The 20416-nt window shown below is 36.2% G+C and overlaps 1 protein-coding gene across 3 annotated transcripts; it reads left to right on the top strand.

The window, feature by feature from the left end:
* Window positions 1-2102: 2102 nt before the first annotated feature.
* On the top strand, window positions 2103-20369 carry LOC114352880 (alpha-tocopherol transfer protein-like). Of its 3 annotated transcripts, none has more exons than XM_028304630.1 (8): window positions 2103-2229; window positions 11522-11684; window positions 12450-12609; window positions 12833-12891; window positions 13233-13429; window positions 14082-14192; window positions 14647-14749; window positions 19222-20369. In XM_028304630.1, the coding sequence occupies exons 2-8, from the start codon at window positions 11537-11539 to the stop codon at window positions 19371-19373; spliced, it is 930 nt and encodes a 309-aa protein (XP_028160431.1). In that variant the 5' UTR covers window positions 2103-2229; window positions 11522-11536; the 3' UTR covers window positions 19374-20369. The 3 variants fall into 3 exon arrangements, with proteins under 3 accessions (XP_028160431.1, XP_028160432.1, XP_028160433.1); XM_028304631.1 differs by lacking the exon at window positions 19222-20369 and adding an exon at window positions 15642-16503; XM_028304632.1 differs by lacking the exons at window positions 2103-2229; window positions 11522-11684 and adding an exon at window positions 11885-11894.
* The last annotated feature ends 47 nt before the right edge of the window (window positions 20370-20416 follow it).

The raw sequence follows: 20416 nt of genomic DNA, 5'->3' as shown, positions 1-20416 counted from the left end.
GTCAATCAATAAACCAATGAAAACTAGAATTTTCTATTAAAACTACGCACCTGAACGTGATGTTAAATACATGTAACTACAATTAGCCATGCCGATTACTATCGCAAGCGGTAAGTAGACCGAAGATCCAGTTTGACGAAATAGCGAAAAAACTGGGCAAGAACGACTTGGAATAATGCAGAAGGGTTCCGTGAAGTTAGGTACTGTATAAGTGAAAATGGTGCAAATAAAAATTGACTCAAAGAGATATTGAACTCTGTAACTTTAACGTTTCCTTATTTTGCAATTAAAGATGTTATTTAGGCTTTGTTATAGGTCCTCTATAGGATGTTTGTCTGTAAATTGAATCAATTTTGATAATTTTGGGTAAAAATCTAAAGTGATAAAAAGACTAAGGGTATAATATTTTATACAACTGTCTCGTATGAAAAGAAAAGAGGATGCCACTGAGTAAGTATCTTACGCAAGTGGAACTTCTTCTCAGAACTCTATCACCCGTATTCACAAAGGATGCTTGCTTAAATGAAGCAGCAAATCGAACGCACAGCGTTGAATAGAGCTCCGTGATTGGTTCGTGTGTCACCCTGTGCGTCCACGCGCACTATGAGACCTCATAGTAATGTTTGTGAATACGGGCGTATGTATCATATACAAGTGTAACTTCTTCTCAGAACTCTACCAAACTATCCTACGAAACAGTACCTGCTTAATGTAGGTCAGTGTCACTAGCAAAATTTTACTGGAACGTGATTAATAAATAGAGATTTTAAGAGCCTAAAAAAAAGAGTTTTTATAATTATCCAATACGTTAGCGGAACCCTAAAATGAATTAAAAAACTAATACTTACACCAATTCTTGGGCGGTGGCGTGCAAAACGCGATTATAGGTTTTTTTTCTCCTTTTTTGAAACTACTGAAGTTACGTCAAAAGTATTGTAACGACCATGAAATACGTAACAAAATTCGATAGATGGATGTTACATAACACTATTATATACCTAGCTTCTTTTTCTTAAAAATCACAACAATGGATCGACATTGGTACCTATTTATTTCATTTGTATTACGAAATCTGAATGTAATAATTTACAATATGCTTTATTCTAGGACATTATAACATTAATTTTGCTAAAATGTTTTGTTGCATAATTATGCATAATTAATTTAGCGACATCAACCCGTTACCTACAGAAAGTGTAAAAATTATAAGTTACTTATTTATAAATGAACGATATTGAAAATCCTGCCAACAATACAAAAATACTTGTACTACATGAAAAAAGTAACTACATATATAGATATTAAACGTGAATTTCAATACAATTTGAAATTAACAAACTTTCGGTCTCTTCTACTCTAGATTTTAGCTCTTTTTGCCCTTTCTTCGAAACTGTTCATTTAATTATTAACACTGCTTATTTAATTTTTATTAACAAAATAAATATTGTTCAAGAACAGGCAGGATGTTCACATTATGTATCCTTCTGCCTTCTTTTATGGCACCCACGAGAAGAATGAATAATTATGGTTGTATGTATACTTTGCCGGAACCACCCGTCTTGCTTTGGGAGTGTACTTACTAACTTACTACTTATCTGGTAAATTAGATAGGGTCGTGCTCCTGTAGTGATCCCAACTAATATTATAAATGCGAAAGTAACTCTGTCTGTCTGTCTGTCTGTCTGTCTGTCTGTCTGTCTGTCTGTCTGTCTGTTACGCTTTCCCGCTTAAACCTCGCAACCGATTTTGATGAAATTTGGCATAGAGATAGTTTGAGTCCCGGGAAAGAACATAGGATAGTTTNGTAGTGATACTAAACAAGATGTTGTTCTTTGAAAATTTTAATAAGAATATTGTTTTTACTAAAACATAATTGCCACTACTTAAAAATTTACGACGCTGCAGCTGTCTCCTAGCCTAGCTCATCCAGTAAAAGTTTTTGTCACGGCAAGGTCGCTTGCGAGATGACATTACTCTGGCTCTCAGTCCGTCGCTCTGCACTCGCGTTTAGATAAAGATCTGCAAATCTCTAAATAAATCAGTAAAAATTTCGCACGCTATCCCCTAGCCTAGCTCATCCAGTAAAAATTTGCACGCTGTCCCCTAGCCTAGCTCATCCAGTAAAAGTTTTTGTCACGGCAAGGTCGCTTGCGAGATGACATTACTCTGGCTCTAGTGGCTCTCAGTCCGTCGCTGTGCGCACGCGTCGCTTGCGGAAGTCAGGAAGTGGTGAGTTGCATTTGAATTTGAATTTGTGGAAATTCAATTTTATTTATGGAAAATTTTCCGTCAGTGTACTTGTACTCGTAAGTGATTTACGAGGGTTTATTCTGTTGATTGAATTCAGATTATTTTGATTATCTTGAAAAATTGTTTTAATAATAAAGTTATCACTGTATTTTGAGTTCTGTGGTTTTCTGAATGAAGAAAAATTAGATAAAATAATTTTGTAAATGCGAAAGTCACTCTGTCCGTTTGTTAATTGTTATATTAAAGGGATATCAAAACGTAAATTATCTCTATTGTTTGGTAATCCATTAACTTTAACATTTGGCTTTAGAAACTAAGCATTCATAAATGAAATTCATTTTCCTAAATGAAAGAGAGCTTAGATAAATTATACGAATATCTGAGAAAAACGAATTGCCATAACAGTGGTTTTTCATCATAATAGATTAATGTACTAAGTAGTACATAAAGTTGATGAATGATAAAGCTATTGTACTGTATACCTACATCATTATTTTTAAGTATTTGTTACTTTGTGTGTGAGAGACTAGAGCCTGAGGTGAGGTGAGTCCATAGAAACCCATATAGGTCTCGAAATTAGGATATTTTGATTTAGCGGCGTTAAAAATCATCATTTGTTTATCTATTAAGCAGTCAAAATTCGGTACTCCAAACTTTATTTTTTCGAAGTCAAAAGTTTAGGTACATGGAGATAATTATTATCCTTTTGGCATTAAGTTTCTTCCTTCTTGAAAACTTAATTACACAGAAAAAATATTTAATATTAATTACGTTTTGAAGATTGTTTTATATTGTTTTAGTTATCTTCCTCAATTATTTTAATTCAGACAACGTATTGTGACTTTAATTGTTACTGAACCTGGTGGAAATAGAAGTGCCAATCCGTAATTAAATAAATAAATAAATAACGGTACACAATTACTGAAGAGTTACTTCTCTGTTTACATATTGATGGAAATAGAAGTGTCAATCCGTAATTAACGGACTTCTCTGTTTACATAATTATATAAGTTCTTTTGTTCCTACTTCTTTATGTTGTTGTACTTAACGTAATGCAAAATGTTGAGATTATACAGGGTGTTAGGTAAATGGGTATATGGGCCGATACTAGCCCATGTTAACATGGTCATATAAATGGTATGGTGAAGTCAGAAAATTGATATCTTCATTTTAATTATTTTATTTTTCATACAAATAGGATTTTATAAAATTTGTTTTGTATGAAAATTAAGAAAATTAATATGATGATATCAAATTTCTGACTTCACCATACCATTTATATGCCCATGTTAACATGGGCTAGTATCGGCTCATATACCTATTTACCTAACACCCTGTATACAATGGTACGGGGCCATAGACGTATTTTGGTTGAAAACATCGCCATGGCAAAGCTTATGTGAACAATTCTTGAAACCTAAAGATTGTTGACGTTTGCATATTAATAACTAATTACAAAGTGTAAAACCACATATTATGTAGGTATGGAACGAGCGTGGAACAAAAACACTTAGGTAAATTAGATTTTGAAAGCTTTAAACTTTTCAAAAATACGTCTCCACGTCGGGGGCAGTGCCCTCTCGTTTATTCTCTACCTAAGTACGTACAGGGCACTGCTTTTATGAAAACACCTTTATACCACTAATGTGGATAAATAACATGTTTCGCAGAATACAGCGACCCCTCGACCCTCGCTTGACAGGCGAACTACAACAGAATAATAATGGTTTACTTGAAATGTTGCAAAAAATATGAAGCGGCAACTGCAAATTATGACAATAGCTTCAAAATTAATAACAATTTCAAACCATTTATTTTTCCAAATTAAGTGTACATGTACCTAACTGCATTGTATTACATGTTAACTCATGAAAATTAATAGGTATGTACCTACAGTCTAAGATCAGAATTAATACTCACACGTTTGTCGCAAAGTAACATCTATAGGTACCTACTATCTATATCTATAGTATATAGGTAACTCTGTCTGTCTGTCTGTCTTGCTTTCACGCCTAAACCACTGAACCGATTTTGATGAAACATAGAGATAGGAATAGGAAAGGACATAGGATAGTTTTTATCCCGGTTTTTGAAACAGGGACGCACGCTATAAAGTTTTTCTGTGATAGACAAAATTCCACGCGGGCGAAGCCACGGGCGGAAAGCTAGTCTTATATAAAATACGATGTCTAGATGGATTTTCCTAACCCGAAGTTACAACAATAATAGGATATTTTATAGAAAGAATAAACCTTTAAAATATAGAGTAGATGACCCCAAAAATGATAGTTTGTCAATTACAAGTTACATCTGCTACCGTATTTAACTCGAAGAATTATTCAAACTTAGTAAACAATATCTCACTTCGGCACAACCTATCTAATATTTCGTAACTAGTATTTGTAATACCAACATTCATCAAAATTAACACCGTTTAAACTTAAAAACTTAACAATCAAACAAAAGTGCTTTCTAATTTGCGATATTAGTATAGACTCTAATACCTGACCTTCGATATTGACCGACAACTAAACTCGTGTGGTTATACTCGTTCATTTCTATTGCCACACAGCCAGGTTTCCCAATAGCCAAGTCCGGTGTTGGGCAGCCCATTTAGTCCACCTTGGCCTGATATTGCTCGGCCAAGTCAAGAGCCCAATAGAAGGGTCGATTAAACATAATAGAAACTAGAAAATAAGAAATACCGGAAGACAGGGAAAAATGGGGCGTATTGGAGACTATCGCCCGTATTCACAAATATTACTATGAGGTCTCACAGAGCGCGTGGACTCACAGGGTGACATAATAATATGAATCAATCACAGAGCTCTATATTATTCAACGCTGTGCGTTCGATTTACCGCTTCACTTAAGCAAGCATCGTTTGTGAATACGGACGTATGTCCAATATGTTGATTATGATAACTAAATCGATTTCTTCTAGACAATCAATAACTTATAACCATCACCTTTACAATAGTGACTGTCTTTTATATGGACAAATTGAAATTGATAATACTAAAAAGTAGTTTCAATAAATTCTTAAAAACATGAAAAATTGAATTTAAAAATGGCTCCCTTTCAGAGGGGTGGGAGTGACCCCTCTCTAAATTTTTTTTTTTCGAAGTTTAACAAATAACACGTGGATATAAAGCATCAGATGAAGACCGACATGAAATATACTGTACTAGCTTTCCGCCCGCGGCTTCGCACGCATGAAATTTCGTTTGTCACAGATCGTCATAAATTATAGCCTATATGTTATTCTGGGTTATGAACAATAATACTATAAAGTTTCATCAAAATCCGTTCAGTGGTTTTTGAGCCTATTCATTACAAACATACAAAAATAGGTACAAATCTTTCCTCTTTATAATATTAGTATAGATATAGATAAAAATGTTATACCTATGTCTGAAACTGAACAATGGTACACCATAAATAAACCATAACAAACAGTCCGCTGGCCGCTATATCAGCTATACTACTTATTTATAGAGCATTACCTAAATTGACCCTGACGGGAATCGAACTCTAACCCCTATACTTCAACCAGTCAACTGCTCTACTACTCCATTGGGCCGTTACCAATGATGGATGCAGTATGTCGGTTTGTATATCATACTCAAACATAAGACCTTGACATGCTATACCCGCGGAGCCCCCACTTTGGAGATATTATGTATTGCAAAACTGACATCTCCGACTCTACCTTGACTTACAACATTTTGTGGTTTAGTAAACAGTATATTTATGTGTACATATTAAAGTATAATCACAGGTATAAATGGTATAATGTACTAGTAGTAATGTGAATGTCTAATGCAATCATATTGCTAGAGTTTGAAGTTTTTGAGAGAGTTGAAAGTCATAAGTTCGAAAGAAAAATCATTTTATGTATTTTACTTCGGAGGGCTCATAAAACCAGGGGGCCATTGTAAAAACATATAAAAAAAAGCAAAATAAACTTAAAATATAAATTTTTCAGTACTTTTATCGCAGAGCTCAATATATTAAGAGAATTTTAAAGACAGGTAATAAAATGGATATACATTTCAAATTTATCATAATTGGTTCAGCTATTTAGCGGTGAAGAGGTTACATACAACAGACCAGAATGACTTTCGCAAGTAGGTACTTACTTATAATATTAAGATGGATGAATGCTCGAATTTCACAATGAAGTGATAGTTCAAAACTACAAATAATCTCATACCACAGAATAAGTAATAGTACCAAGCTCATATTAAGTAGGTAAGTGTGAGGTAACATTTTTTAATTATAAAATGGATGTGATAAATCCATGACAAGTGTTTTTAGACAAGTATAGTCGCACTATAAGTGTATAAATGGACCGTATTATATACAATTAAAGCAATCACCGTGTACCTACATACTCGTAAGTACATGGAAGTTTTTTAATAAACATTATCCATAATTTTCCTACGCTATCTGGTGACTTTAATAGTCATAAATAATAATACTCATTGTAATAAACAATGTAGGTACTAATACATTGTCATAGATACTTGACTTTACTATAGCTAGAGATCGTAGCTTATCAGGAGTCACAATTAAGGGGAATGAGAGGTAGTAGGACTAGCCCCGAGATACCTGACGAAATATATATTATTTGTGGCTCTTTTAAGCCTGCAATTATTCGTTTCAGTCAAAAGACGTCCACAGCTGAACAAAGGCCTTCTCAAAAGATTTTCACAACGACCGATCCTGAGCTGCCCGCATTCAGTTGCTTCCCGCGACCTTCACCTGATCGTCAAGCCTGCAATACTATATCGCAATTGGGCATTATATTCCAACTGGTCATGACCAGTCAGTCCATCAAATAACCATTAGTTTATGTAACAAACGCATTTTCTGTGATGCAAATATCTGGAATTTTACCTCAGAGTCTCGCAATAAAGTTAAAAATAAAGGAACGTGCGTTATGGCATCAATTCACCTTTTGTACTATTATTTGTTCTATGCAATAAGGTTGAAACATAAACCAGCTCTTAAAGGTGGGAGAATTGATTTGATTTGATTTGATTTGATTTGATTTGATTTGATTTGATTTGATTTGATTTGATTTGATTTGATTTGATTTGATTTGATTTGATTTGATTTGATTTGATTTGATTTGATTTGATTTGATTTGATTTGATTTGATTTGATTTGATTTGATTTGATTTGATTTGATTTGATTTGATTTGATTTGATTTGATTTGATTTGATTTGATTTGATTTGATTTGATTTGATTTGATTTGATTTGANCCTGAGGTAGGTCCATAGAAACCCATATAGGTCTCGAAATTAGGATATTTTGATTTAGCGGCGTTAAAAATCATCATTTGTTTATCTATTAAACAGTCAAAATTCGGTACTCAAAACTTTATTTTTTCGTAGTCAAAAGTTTACATGGAGATAATTATTATCCTTTTGGCATTAAGTTTCTTCCTTCTTGAAAACTTAATTACACAGGAAAATCATTTAATATTAATTACGTTTTGAAGATTGTTTTATATTGTTTTAGTTATCTTCCTCAATTAATATAATAATTCAGAACGATTATGTTCTCGTATTTATGTTTTCAGATCCCAAGTTAAGATTATTTCATGTAATAAAATAAAATAATAGTGTTTATAATTAAGGCTTCCGTGATCTAGTGACTAAAGGATTTATCTGTTTCGTTAGAAAAGTCCTAGGTTCAATTCCCAGCTGAGACCTTAAAAAAAGCTGTTATAGTGAAAACTTTTTTGTGATGCCAGTTTCATTAGCTACCATATTGAAATTCGATAAAAATGTAGTTTCGTTCTTTGGGGGCAGTGCCCTCCCGTTTATTCTCTACCTAAGTACGTACGGGGCACTGCTTTTATAAATACACCCTTATACCACTAAATGTGGATAAATAACATGTCTCGCAGAATACAGCGAACCCTCGACCCTCGCTTGACAGGCGAACTACAACAGAATAATAATGGTTTACTTGAAACATGTTGCAAAAAATATGAAGCGGCAACTGCAAATTATGACAATAGCTTCAAAATTAATAACAATTTCAAACCATTTATTTTTCCAAATTAAGCGTACATGTACTTACCTAATTGCATTGTATTACATGTTAACTCATGAAAATTAATATGTACCTACAGTCTAAGATCAGAATTAATACTCACACGTTTGTCGCAAAGTAACATCTATAGGTACCTACTATCTATATCTAATAGTAGGTAACTCTGTCTGGCTGTCTGTCTTGCTTTCACGCCTAAACCACTGAACCGATTTTGATGAAACTTAGAGATAGAAATAGGAAAGGACATAGGATAGTTCTTATCCCGGTTTTTGAAACAGGGACGCACGCTATAAAGTTTTTCTGTGATAGACAAAATACCACGCGAGCGAAGCCGCGGGCGGAAAGCTAGTCTAATATAAAATACGATGTCAGATGGATTTTCCTACCCAGAAGTTAACAACAATAATAGGATATTTTATAAAATGAATAAACCTTTAAAACATACATAAAGTAGATGACCCCAAAGACGATTGTAGTTTAATAATTACAAGTTACATCTGCTACCGTATTTAACTCGAAGAATTATTCAAACTTAGTAAACTTACAATTATATCACTTCGGCACAACCTATCTAATATTTCGTAACTAGTATTTGTAATACCATCATCAAAATTAACACCGTTTAAACTTAAATACTTAACAATCAAACAAAAGTGCTTTCGAATTTGTGATATTAGTATAGATTCTAATACCTGACCTTCGATATTGACCGACAACTAAACTCGCGTGGTTATACTCGTTCATTTCTATTGCCACACAGCCAGGTTTCCCAATAGCCAAGTCCGGTGTTGGGCAGCCCATTTAGTCCACCTTGGCCTGATATTGCTCGGCCAAGTCAAGAGCCCAATAGAAGGGTCGATTAAACATAATAGAAACTAGAAAATAAGAAATACCGGAAGACAGGGTAAGATGGCGCTTAGGTATGGAAGACTTTACGTCCAGCTATGGACTGTTGTCACTGTTGCTATAAGGTTAATGATGATAAGCATAAATAGAGGACGAATAAATTAGTTAATTTAAATAATAAAGAATCAGGCTAGAAAAAATATAGTCCGAATCGGAATCGTCCATCTAATTTAAAAAATCAGAATAAAAATACTTTATTTGTCAATAGTCAATATTATTATCTGTAATTGTTTGTCTCTAAGTTGTTTGTGGACTAATTAAATTAGTACCTTCGAAATTTTGCCCATAGAGAGCCTACAATGATTGTCTCATAATTTTTTGCCCCTCCAGCGCTTCGAGACAAACATTAAGCAAGTGTTGAGAAGAAGCACCGCAACAAACTAAATAAATAGTTTGTGTCCAAATCTAGCGCGTTATCAAAATTATACGGGAATCGAACCCAAACCTCTTGCGCTTAAGGCAGTGGTCTGCGCTACTCTACTTATTGAGCCGTTACCAATGATGGATGCAGTATGTCGGTCTGTATATCATACTCAAACAAAGACCTTGACATGCTATACCCGCGGAGCCCCCACTTTGGAGATATTATGTATTGCAAAACTGACATCTCCGACTCTACCTTGACTTACAACATTTTGTGGTTTAGTAAACAGTATATTTATGTGTACATATTAAAGTATAATCACTGGTATAATGTAGTAATGTGTCTAACGCAGTCATATTATGGCTTAATGGTTAGACAGTTTAACGCTCTTGAGCAGAGGCGGGGCAAGACCTAAATTTGATGTGGGCAAGACAGATTTCGCGAGGCCTTGTTCTGTGGCGACCTGAAGACGGATTTTATGAAATAATAAAAAAAGGGTCAAGGGTCTATACATTGACAATTTNCACCCCGCACTGTATAGATGAGCCACGCTGAACTGTCCCGCCAAACTCAATGACAGGGGGGCGCTACCATCGTTCAACTATATGGTTTCCAACATGGCAAAAATCTGAACCAGCGATCCGGTATTGACGGTGGCGCCCCACTGTCAATGTCATCGACAGGACAGTCCAGTATTTTGGAACTATACATATTTTGTTCGCGATGTCTGTTCTATACGTAGTAATATTACTTCAATGGCCATAAATATGTTTAATAATAGACTTCATACATTGTCAGTTGTATGAATACAGTGCCACAAATTGGCTATTAATTAATTATGACGTATGAATCACTATTACTCACGGATAAAACTTAAATTGCCTTTAATAACATTGTCAAATAGCAAATAAACTTTATCAAAATAAATGTTATGTCTTCATGGGTTATTGCAGGACTTGCCTACATATCTATACTAATATTATAAAGCTGAAGAGTTTGTTTGTTTGTTAACTTGAACGCGCTAATCTCCGGAACTACTGGTCCGATTTGAAAAATTATTTCAGTGTTAGATAGCCTATTTATCGAGGAAGGCTATAGGCTATACAACATCACGCTACGATAGGAGCAGAGCAAAAATTAAAAACGTTGCGAAAACGGGTTTTCACGTGTGCGAAGTCGCGGGCACAGCTAGTTACTTTAATAAATACTTTTCTTTCTTTCTTTCTTTCTTCTTTCTTTCTAATATAGCTAGAGATCGTGGCTTAGGCTATGTCACAAATAAGGGGAATGTAATTAGGCCTGAGATACCTGCCAAAATTTATATTATTTGTGGCTCTTTTGGCCTGCCTTTTCGTGGGCAGCTGCAATTGTTCGTTTCAGTCAAATGACGTCCACCGCTGGACTAAGGCCTTCTCCAAAGGATTTTGACAACGATCGGTCCTGCGCTGCCCGCATTCAGTTGCTTCCTGCGACCTTCACCAGATCGTCACCTGCAATACTATATCGCAATTGGGCATTATTTTCCAACTGGTCATGACCAGTCAGTCCATCAAATAACCATTAGTTTATGTAACAAACCCATTTTCTTTGATGCAAATATCTGGAATTTTACCTCAGAGTCTCGCAATAAAGTTACAAATAAAGGAACGTGCGTTATGGCTTTTCACCTTTTGTACTATTATTTCTTCTATGCAATAAGGTCGAAACATAAACCAGCTCTTAAAGGTGGGAGAAAGGCGCTGGATGCAGGCCACTACCAAACGGTCAATATTAAAATCATTGGGGGAGGCCTATGTTCGTCCTATGGCTGAAATGATGATGATAAACTAGCTTAATTATTTAAGCGGCTCGTATAGCCACAATAGTTTCGAAAATTAACTTAGCGACTAAATTACTTGAAAAGCATTAATCTTTATAATGTAATTCACAGATCTTTCAGTTCAAAATGTCAGCAGCAATCTTAGTGCAGCCTACGGGTGAGATGTGGAAGAAGATCCGCGTCGAACTCAATGAAGACGTCAACACAAGGGACAGTGACCTGGCAGCCATTAAGGAGTGGCTGAGGACCACGCCGCACCTGCCAGATGAGTGGGGTAAGAGCATTGAAGATCCTCTTCTATCTGTTTAACAATACGGTCGAAAAGGGCTTGGCAACCATAAAACTAAGGGCTGGTCATTTGAAGATCCTATAACAACCAATAAGATCCGCGTCGAACTCAATGAAGAGGTCAACACAAGGGACAGCGACTTGGCAGCCATTAAGGAGTGGCTGAGGAAGCAGCCGCATCTGCCTGATGAGTGGGGTACGATGAACATTAAGATCTAAGTACGTTTTATTCAACACAGGCAAACGTAGGACTTGGCAGCCATCTAGAAGTAACGGCACCTTTTTTTTCGTCGGGAAATGCTTTGCGCATACCTACTGGTCGATGGGGACGGCCAGTGGGTTATGTGGGACTCTCTCCGCCTACCCACTAAAACCCGATAAGATAAGATAAGATAAGATAAGATAAATTTATTGAATAAAGACTTAGCCTAAATACAAGAAACTTAAATGGGGCTATGAAATTATTTGATGGTTTCCACCAGAGCCCAAAGAAACGAAACCGCGAGTATTGTCCTAGTTGGACATTCGTCCGCAGCTCCGTCTCAGGCTAGAGTCTCTCCGGCTTTAAGAGAACCCCCAATCCCCTCCTCCCGTTGTTTTTATAGAGGTTAGAAGAAAGGCACCTACCTTCAGTCTCAGTGACAACTGACAAGGAAACAGCTTCTAGGAACAAATTTTACTTAAGTTACTGACTTCACCCTTAAAATATTTACTGATATTCTCACGTTTACAACTTAATTTTACTTTTCAGATAACCAACGCCTCATGACCTTCCTCCGAGGCTGCAACTTTTCCCTGGAGAAGTGTAAGAGGAAGCTGGACATGTACTTCACGATGCGAGCAGCTTGTCCGGAGTTCTTCACCAACAGAGACATCACCAGGCCCGAGCTGCATGATCTGATGATCCGTGGGTAAGAACCTTAACTTCGTTGCGGGTCCAATGACAGTTCAACTTTCCCCCGGGAGAAACTTGACCTTCACTGGTTGGGTTTTTATTGGCGGTCAAGCTGCGGATCCTGGCTACACAGGAGTTCAGCGGTGGGAACAAGAGTTGGGAATAGTCCCGAAAAAAAATGAATCAGACAACGCATTAATTGCCATACCACTTTTTCATCATTCATAACATAATTTCAGGCAGGGGCCAGCATTGCCCGGGCTCACACCTGATGGCCGAAGAGTTATCATTGCCAGAGGTAAGAGAATAACTGTGTTTATTTTTACCTATGAGTATCTGTGAACTGAGTTTATTGAGGTAGAAATTATCTACTAATTGTCACTTATTTTCGAAAAACCTTAAAGCCCAGATTCTTGCCTTATTTTTTCTTTCAAAGTATTTTACTAATTCAACCTTAAGTTTTTTTTTATCCCGATCAACGTGGATGTGGAAGACATGCAACCACAGCATGATCTTTAAAAAGAAATCATACTATTATCTAAATAAGGCAGGCAACGCATGATTGTAGACTTGTAGATATCAATGGGTGGTGATGATTGCTTACCATAAGTTCACCTCTCATATTATAAAACATTCCAGGTCTCGACAAAGGCCTCGACACGCACCAGTTAAACGACGCCTTCAAGATCGCCATGATGATAGGAGATGTCAGACTGAAGGAGGAGATCGAGGGTGTGGCTGGAGACATCTACATCCTGGACGCATCCGTCGTCACACCCAGTCATTTGGGCAAGCTGTCGTTACCATCTTTGAAGAAGTTCTTCATCTGCATTCAGGTAATTTTTTTTCGCTTGTTGCAAGATGGATTTCTATTTAAATGTGTGACGTCAGACCGAAGGAGGAGATCTAGGGTGTGACTGGAGTCATCTAGCTATATCCTGGATGCGTCTATCGTCATGCCCAGTCATTTGGGCAAGCTGTCGTTACCGTCTTTGAAGAAGTTCCTCATCTGCGTTCAGGTATTTCTTTAACTTCTTCGAACTCCTCATATGTTCTTCCGATTCATTTTGCCAGTTTAACATTCCCCAGGGACAAACTTGACCTTCACTAGTTAGGTTTTTATTCGCGGACAAGCTGTAGATCCTAGGTTTACAGGGAACGGCAGGTGCCAATGGACCCGTTCTTATTAAACTTTCAGATGGCATCATTTTTCCCGGACCCTTTCATGGGTTTCACAGAATTAGGTGCTTACATACTTACATGATATTAGATGAGTTCCCATAAAGTCTATGAGAGAAAATATCGTTTTTTGTTAAATATTTTTCCGTATAAACGGCTAGGAGGCATATTATTATTCCCAGACATTTCAAGACCTTTTAATATTATGGTACACAATACGTCGTGCAACCTGTTTTATTATCACCACTCAATATTTTTACCTTCCCAATAAAAAAAAACCTGCTGAAAACCACTGTCTTAACTTTTCAGGAAGCCTACCCAGTAAAGTTGAAGCAAATTCACGTCGTGAATGCTTCTCCCATCATCGACACCGTCGTGGGCATCGTCAAACCTTTCCTCAAAGAAAAAATAAGGAACAGAGTAAGATTTTTTATAATCTAAACCTTTTTGTAGCTGCATATTAGTTATGATGTTTAACATCATCATCATTTCAGCCATAGGACATCCAATGCTGAACTTAGACCTCAATTATTTCCATAAAGCTCGGTTGGTAGCGGCCTGCATCTAGAGCCTTCCTGCTACCTTTATGAGCTCAGATTAGACGTATGTACTTTTTGGACAACCAGTAAAGGTTGTATGGCTTGTCTCCTTAGAATTAGATATACATTTTTGTAATGTGGTTACCTTAGTTAGACCATCTAATAAAGTTTACGCTAATTCCCATTTTTATTTTCGTTTTCGTTTGAGTAATAAATAACGTTTACGACAAGTTGTTATTGGCATATAGTAAAGTTACGAAAACAAACAGTGACTCAGAAATATTTGGCTACCAAATAATGTTCAGTATTTTTCACATTAATCTCCTTTTTTTCAGATCTTCATACACACAGATCTGACAACCCTTTACGAGCACGTACCAAAGGAAATTCTGCCAGAGGAATACGGCGGTGACGCTGGTCCCATGGATGTTTACAACAGTAAGATCTTTAATACCTTAACTCATCATCATCATCATCATTGCAGCCATAGGACGTCCACTGCTGAACATAGGCCTCCCCCAATGCTTTCCATGTTGCCCGGTTGGTAGCGGCCTGCGTCCATAACTGTATTATGTGAATTAAAATTTTGAAGCGGGCGAGCCATCTCGGCCAAAATGCTAACACCGCAGGATTTCCTGGACGTCATGAGGGATCTGAGAGATATAACATGTATGTATTATCAGACGTTTTTGATTAGATTTGATTTCATTTGATTTGACGTCAAATAGTAAAAGGAACGTCTTATGAAATTGTAAGAGAAGGCTATTCTGCAACAAAAATGTAGTCTGGTGAGATGACTGAACAGTTAACATCAAAAGATTTTTATAATAATTATGTACTATAAAACATGCTGAATCTAAATAATAATACATAATAGTATTTAAAAGTTGATTGTACAACGACATTTTGGCCTTGAAAGGAAATGAGCACAAGGTCAGGCAAGTTTATTACCAAACTAATGAATAAATAAGCTAATTTTCTTTGGAGATGCTAAAGACAAAATTTGGCATTCTATTTAATGCAAATGTAATCTAAAAAGTAGTGTACGAGTATTTTGTTTATAATGAGTTAACGATTCAAACTTGCAGTTTAGTGATAAAGCTACATACATTATCATACCTTCTTCTTATTAAAATTTTGGAGCGACGAGTTTTTGCCTAATGAGTTTAAGGATTTAATGGCCAATGGCTAAGTAGTTCAGAGGTCAGAACAATCGCCCAGCAAGCAGAGGTTCGAATTCTACCTTAGGCAACTATAATTTTTAAAATAATGACAGTTCTTCCAATTACTATGATAATTTTAATAAAATATGATAATTTCGTAATTCCAGAGGCTTGGCAGAAGAAGCTGGAAGAGTACAAGGACTGGTTCCTAGAGCAAGAGTCGGTAAAGGCTAACGAAGCCCTCAGACCTGGGAAGCCGACCAACTACGATGAGCTGTTTGGAATCGACGGGTCTTTTAGACAGCTGTCCATAGACTAAATTTAGAATAACTAATTCTATTCGTACGTAGTGACAAGGCTTAAGCACGTATTCTGAAAAGACGCTCAACTGGAAACCAGATTTAAAAACTGTCAGAGACAAAAATGAGTTCGTATAATCCAACAGTGTTAGTCGGACTCGGGACTATTCCCGCGTTCCCATTGCTGCAACTCCTGTGTAGCCAGGATCTACAGCTTGACAGCCAATAAAACCCAACCAGTGAAGGTCAAGTTTGTTCCGGGGAAAAGTTAAAATGTTATTGGACTTGCAACGAAATTAATCAGAATAACATGAGGAGTTCGAAGTGAAGGTTCGACTTCTTTCCAATGCAAAGCGGATGATAGGTGATAAAACAACGGATTAGTGCGACTACCAATTCAAGGATTAGTTTAGGTGACTGATGCCCGTTTTCACCATCAATACCTAATGTTCAAGTGACCCCTATGAAAACAAAATTCCTGTTAAATGTTACCATAGGGGTCACTTAAAAATTAGGAATTGATGGTGAAAACGGGCATGAGTTTAGGATTTATTTGAGAATTTCGCAGTCTTGAGTCTAGATTCATGTTTGAGTGTCATTTCAAAATACGGGCCTCAGGCAATTTTAGTTTTAAGAAGGTACTACACGGTTTTTGGTGTGTATTGATATAGAAAATAATCAAAACTGTCTAGAAGAAAGAATCGATAAGAACATTACTCCTTGAATTAACCTACAAAAGCCATTAAAACCTTCATTTCACTTTATCTACACTTTAGACCATAACGCCTACAAATATTTTCTATGCAATGTCCATCAGTGATGATTTTTAAACCCAGATTTTAATTTAAAGTAAGTTCTGTTTATTAATTCTTTTAGATTTATTTCTTTCTAGATTGTTCTACCAAAACAAAACAAAGCGTTAGGTAGATTAAGATTTGGTTTAGACTTAAGTAAGCTCATACAATGTTTGGGTGCTTATTGTGATATTTTTATACTTTGATTTAAATAAAATAGTTTAACTTAATACGTTTGGTTTCAATGGTTACCTACTAGACCTTATAATAGTGCCTAAATAATCAAAAACATACCTACGTAGGTATTTATAATTAGGGCATTAATAAGATTATGTAGGTATAGTACCGTGATATATGAAATAAGGGTTTCTTGTCAGGACTACGGAACCCTAAAAAGGGAGCGTTAATTTTTAACAATGACAGTTTCATTGTCATTGTGTACACTCCTACTTTCAATTATACATTGGCTAAAGCGTTACCTACTTGAAATGCTGTGTGTTTGGCGGTATGTCAATAATTTGAAATATTTATTTGATAAGTAAGATAAGATCAGAACTGACAGCCGATGGGGCAGCAAGGTTCTGGAGTGGAGGCCGCGTACCGGAAAACGCAGCGTGAGACATCCACCCACGAGGTGGACCGCCGACATCGGAAAAGTAGCAGGAAGGCGCTGTACGCAGGCCGCTACCAACCGGGAAAAATGGAAAACATTTGGGGAGGCCTATGTTCAGCACTGGACGTCCTATGGCTGAGATGATGATGATGAAGTAAAGTTTAGCAGTCCCCTGGCAATTACTGACAACACCTTCCATTGTTAGTATATGTATATCACACTTTTAAACTATGTTTGCGAGTAAAGTATATTTCTGTTTTTTGTAAGAAGACGAATGACCACCTACATTGATGTCAACGACATTATTAAAACTGTCATGCTTTACCAGGATAAAATGCCAGTTTACACTTGCATAGTACCCTACCTGAAGTACCTCGGTATAATACTTGATATTATAACAAATCAAGACTTACTTAAGTGCATTTAAATTCAAACCACGTCTTTTCCTGGTTATGTAGATTCAAATCTTAATCGTGTATTCAAGTATAATCTTTATTCCTATGAACAAAAGGATCACCAGTTTTCTCAAATGGCCTTGTTGATCCATCATGACTGTACAACAATTACAATACTAGATGATGATTTTATGTAACAAAGAAGGGATTTACTGAGATAATGCAGTTTTTTCAACGACCTTGGACAGTCTCAATGGATTGTGAGTCATTTTAAGATGAACACTTCAATAACATCAACAACTATTAGTTGTTGTTATTGGGGCAACCCAGCAGGATAATAACAATAATTGACAACGGTTGAGTTACTATAATGTTTACAATTTGAATGCTATAAAGGTTTTATGATAGAGTAGTGGAAAAATAAAGTAAATTTTTCATCACTCACATTATCACATATCATGAAGTCACTTTGGTTTGGCGAGATATTCATCATCATCATCATCATAATCCCACTTCTCCAGTCACTGCTCTATGTTCTCCAAGTCTCTGATCCAGTAAGCAGGAAGACGTCCGACACTACGTATGCTCAACTCTAGGTCTTGAGATCTAGAGTAAAGGTTACTGCATTCGTCCTGGAACAGATATAGTAACCTCGTTTTAGCTTGAGGCATTTTAAGCTATTACAATGGCTCTTTGTCGAATAACCTCGTTCCAGGATTTATTCCTTAAAGAGATCCAAGGAATCCCCTCTTCCAATGGAATAAAGAAAACTGGAAAGGCATTTCAGAGGCTGTAACGTCAGAAATAGATCCTAAACTATAACTTGATGAGGCCACTTACTTCATTATGCCATAAAATCATTTTACTTATAAATGTTATGAAGCCAACTACATAAAGTCCATTGTTTTTATTACTGGTTTTTACAGGGTCTGGTTTCTATTACACATAAATTTTCCAGAACGTGTGATGACCTATAATAATTCTATCATTATGTTTGCATAAGGTAAAGAATATTAATTACTTCATACTATATCAACCGACAGACAGTGGTGACTAAGTTTATTGCGGCGCTTCTTCTCAGCACTTGCCAAATGTTGGTCTCGAAGCGCTGGTAGGGTAAAAGGTTATGAGACATGCAGAGGCTCCTTAAGAGCAAAATATTTGACGATTTGTAAGTTACTATTTATTAGTCTATNTCACCCTGTATAGTCTGGTGAGGTGACTGAACAGTTAACATCAAAAGATTTTTAGCTGTAATTGTTCAAAAGGTTTTTAGCTTTAAATAATTATGTACTATAAACATGTTGAATCTAAATAATAATACATAATAGTATTTAAAAATAGATTGTACAAAGACATTTTGGCCTTGAAAGGAAATGAGCACAGGGTCAGGCAAGTTTATTACCAAACTAATGAATTTATAAGCTAATTATCTTTGGAGATGGTAGAGACAGAATTTTGGCATTCTATTGGATTGGAGGATTTAATGGCCAGTGGCTAAGTAGTTCAGAACAATCGCCCAGCAAGTGGAGGTTCGAATCCTACCTCAGGCAACTACTTATAATTTTTTTAAATATTAAAAATAATGACTGCTCTTCCAATTACTTTGATAATTTTAATTAAACATGATAATTTCGTAATTCCAGAGGCCTGGCAGAAGAAGCTGGAAGAGTACAAGGACTGGTTCCTAGAGCAAGAGTCGGTGAAGGCCAACGAAGCCCTCAGACCTGGGAAGCCGACCAACTACGATGAGCTGTTTGGTATCGACGGATCTTTTAGACAGCTGTCTATAGACTAAATTTAGAATAACTAGATCTATTCTTACGTAGTTTTTATGACAAGGCTTAAGCACGTATTCTAAAAAGACTCTCAACTGGAAACCAGATTTAAAAAATTGAGATTCAAACTCTATCAGAGACAACAATCTATGTATAAAAGCGAAAGCTCACTGACTGACTCACTCATCACGAACTCTCAGAAACTACAAGTACTAGGAGTCTCAAATTTCGCATGGGGGTTCCTTTTAAAACGTAGGTGCTCACTAAGTCGGGATTTTGCAAAATTCAACCCCTAAAGGGGTAAAACGGGATCCAAGCGTAAGAAGTCGCGGGCGGCCGCTAGTAGGTTTATAATCCAAATCCAATGGTATTAGTCGGACTCGGAACTAATCCCACCTCTCGTTCCCACCGCTCAACTCCTATGTAGCCAGGATCTAAAGCTTGACCGCCTATAAAAACCCAACCAGTGAAGGCCAAGTTTGTTCCGGGGGAAAGTTAAACTGTTATTGGACCCGCTACGAAATTAATCAGAATAACATGAGGAGTTCGAAGTTAAGGTTCGACTTCTCTCCAGTGAAATGCCAGGTGATAAAACAAGGGATGTTTCATGGTTGAGTGTCATTTCAAAATACGGGCCTCAGTCAATTTTAGTTTTAAGAAGGTACTACACGGTTTTAGGTGTGTATTGATATTTACAAAATAATCAAAACTATCTAGAAGAAAGAATCGAGAAGAAAAATACTGCTTTTAGCGTACAAAAGCCATTTTAGACCATAACGCCTAAAAATATTTTCTATGCAATGTCCATCAGTGAAGATTTTTAAACCAAGATTTTAATAAAATGTAAGTTTCAATTCTTCTATTCTAGATTCATTTCTTTCTACATTGTTCTACCAAAACAAAACAAAGCGGAAGGTAGATTAAGATTAATTTTAGACTTAGGTAAGCTCATACAATGTTTGGGTGCTTATTGTGATATTTTTATACTTTGATTTAAATAAAATAGTTTGACTTTATTCGTTTGGTTTCAATGGTTACTAGACCTTATAATAGTGCCTAAATA

This window comes from Ostrinia furnacalis, unplaced genomic scaffold, assembly GCF_004193835.3.
Source record: "Ostrinia furnacalis isolate ACB-3 unplaced genomic scaffold, ASM419383v2 OfSCF1461, whole genome shotgun sequence".
Taxonomy (NCBI): domain Eukaryota; kingdom Metazoa; phylum Arthropoda; class Insecta; order Lepidoptera; family Crambidae; genus Ostrinia; species Ostrinia furnacalis.
The sequence above is the reverse complement of the archived record's forward strand: the minus strand, read 5'-3'. Positions and strand labels throughout refer to the sequence as shown.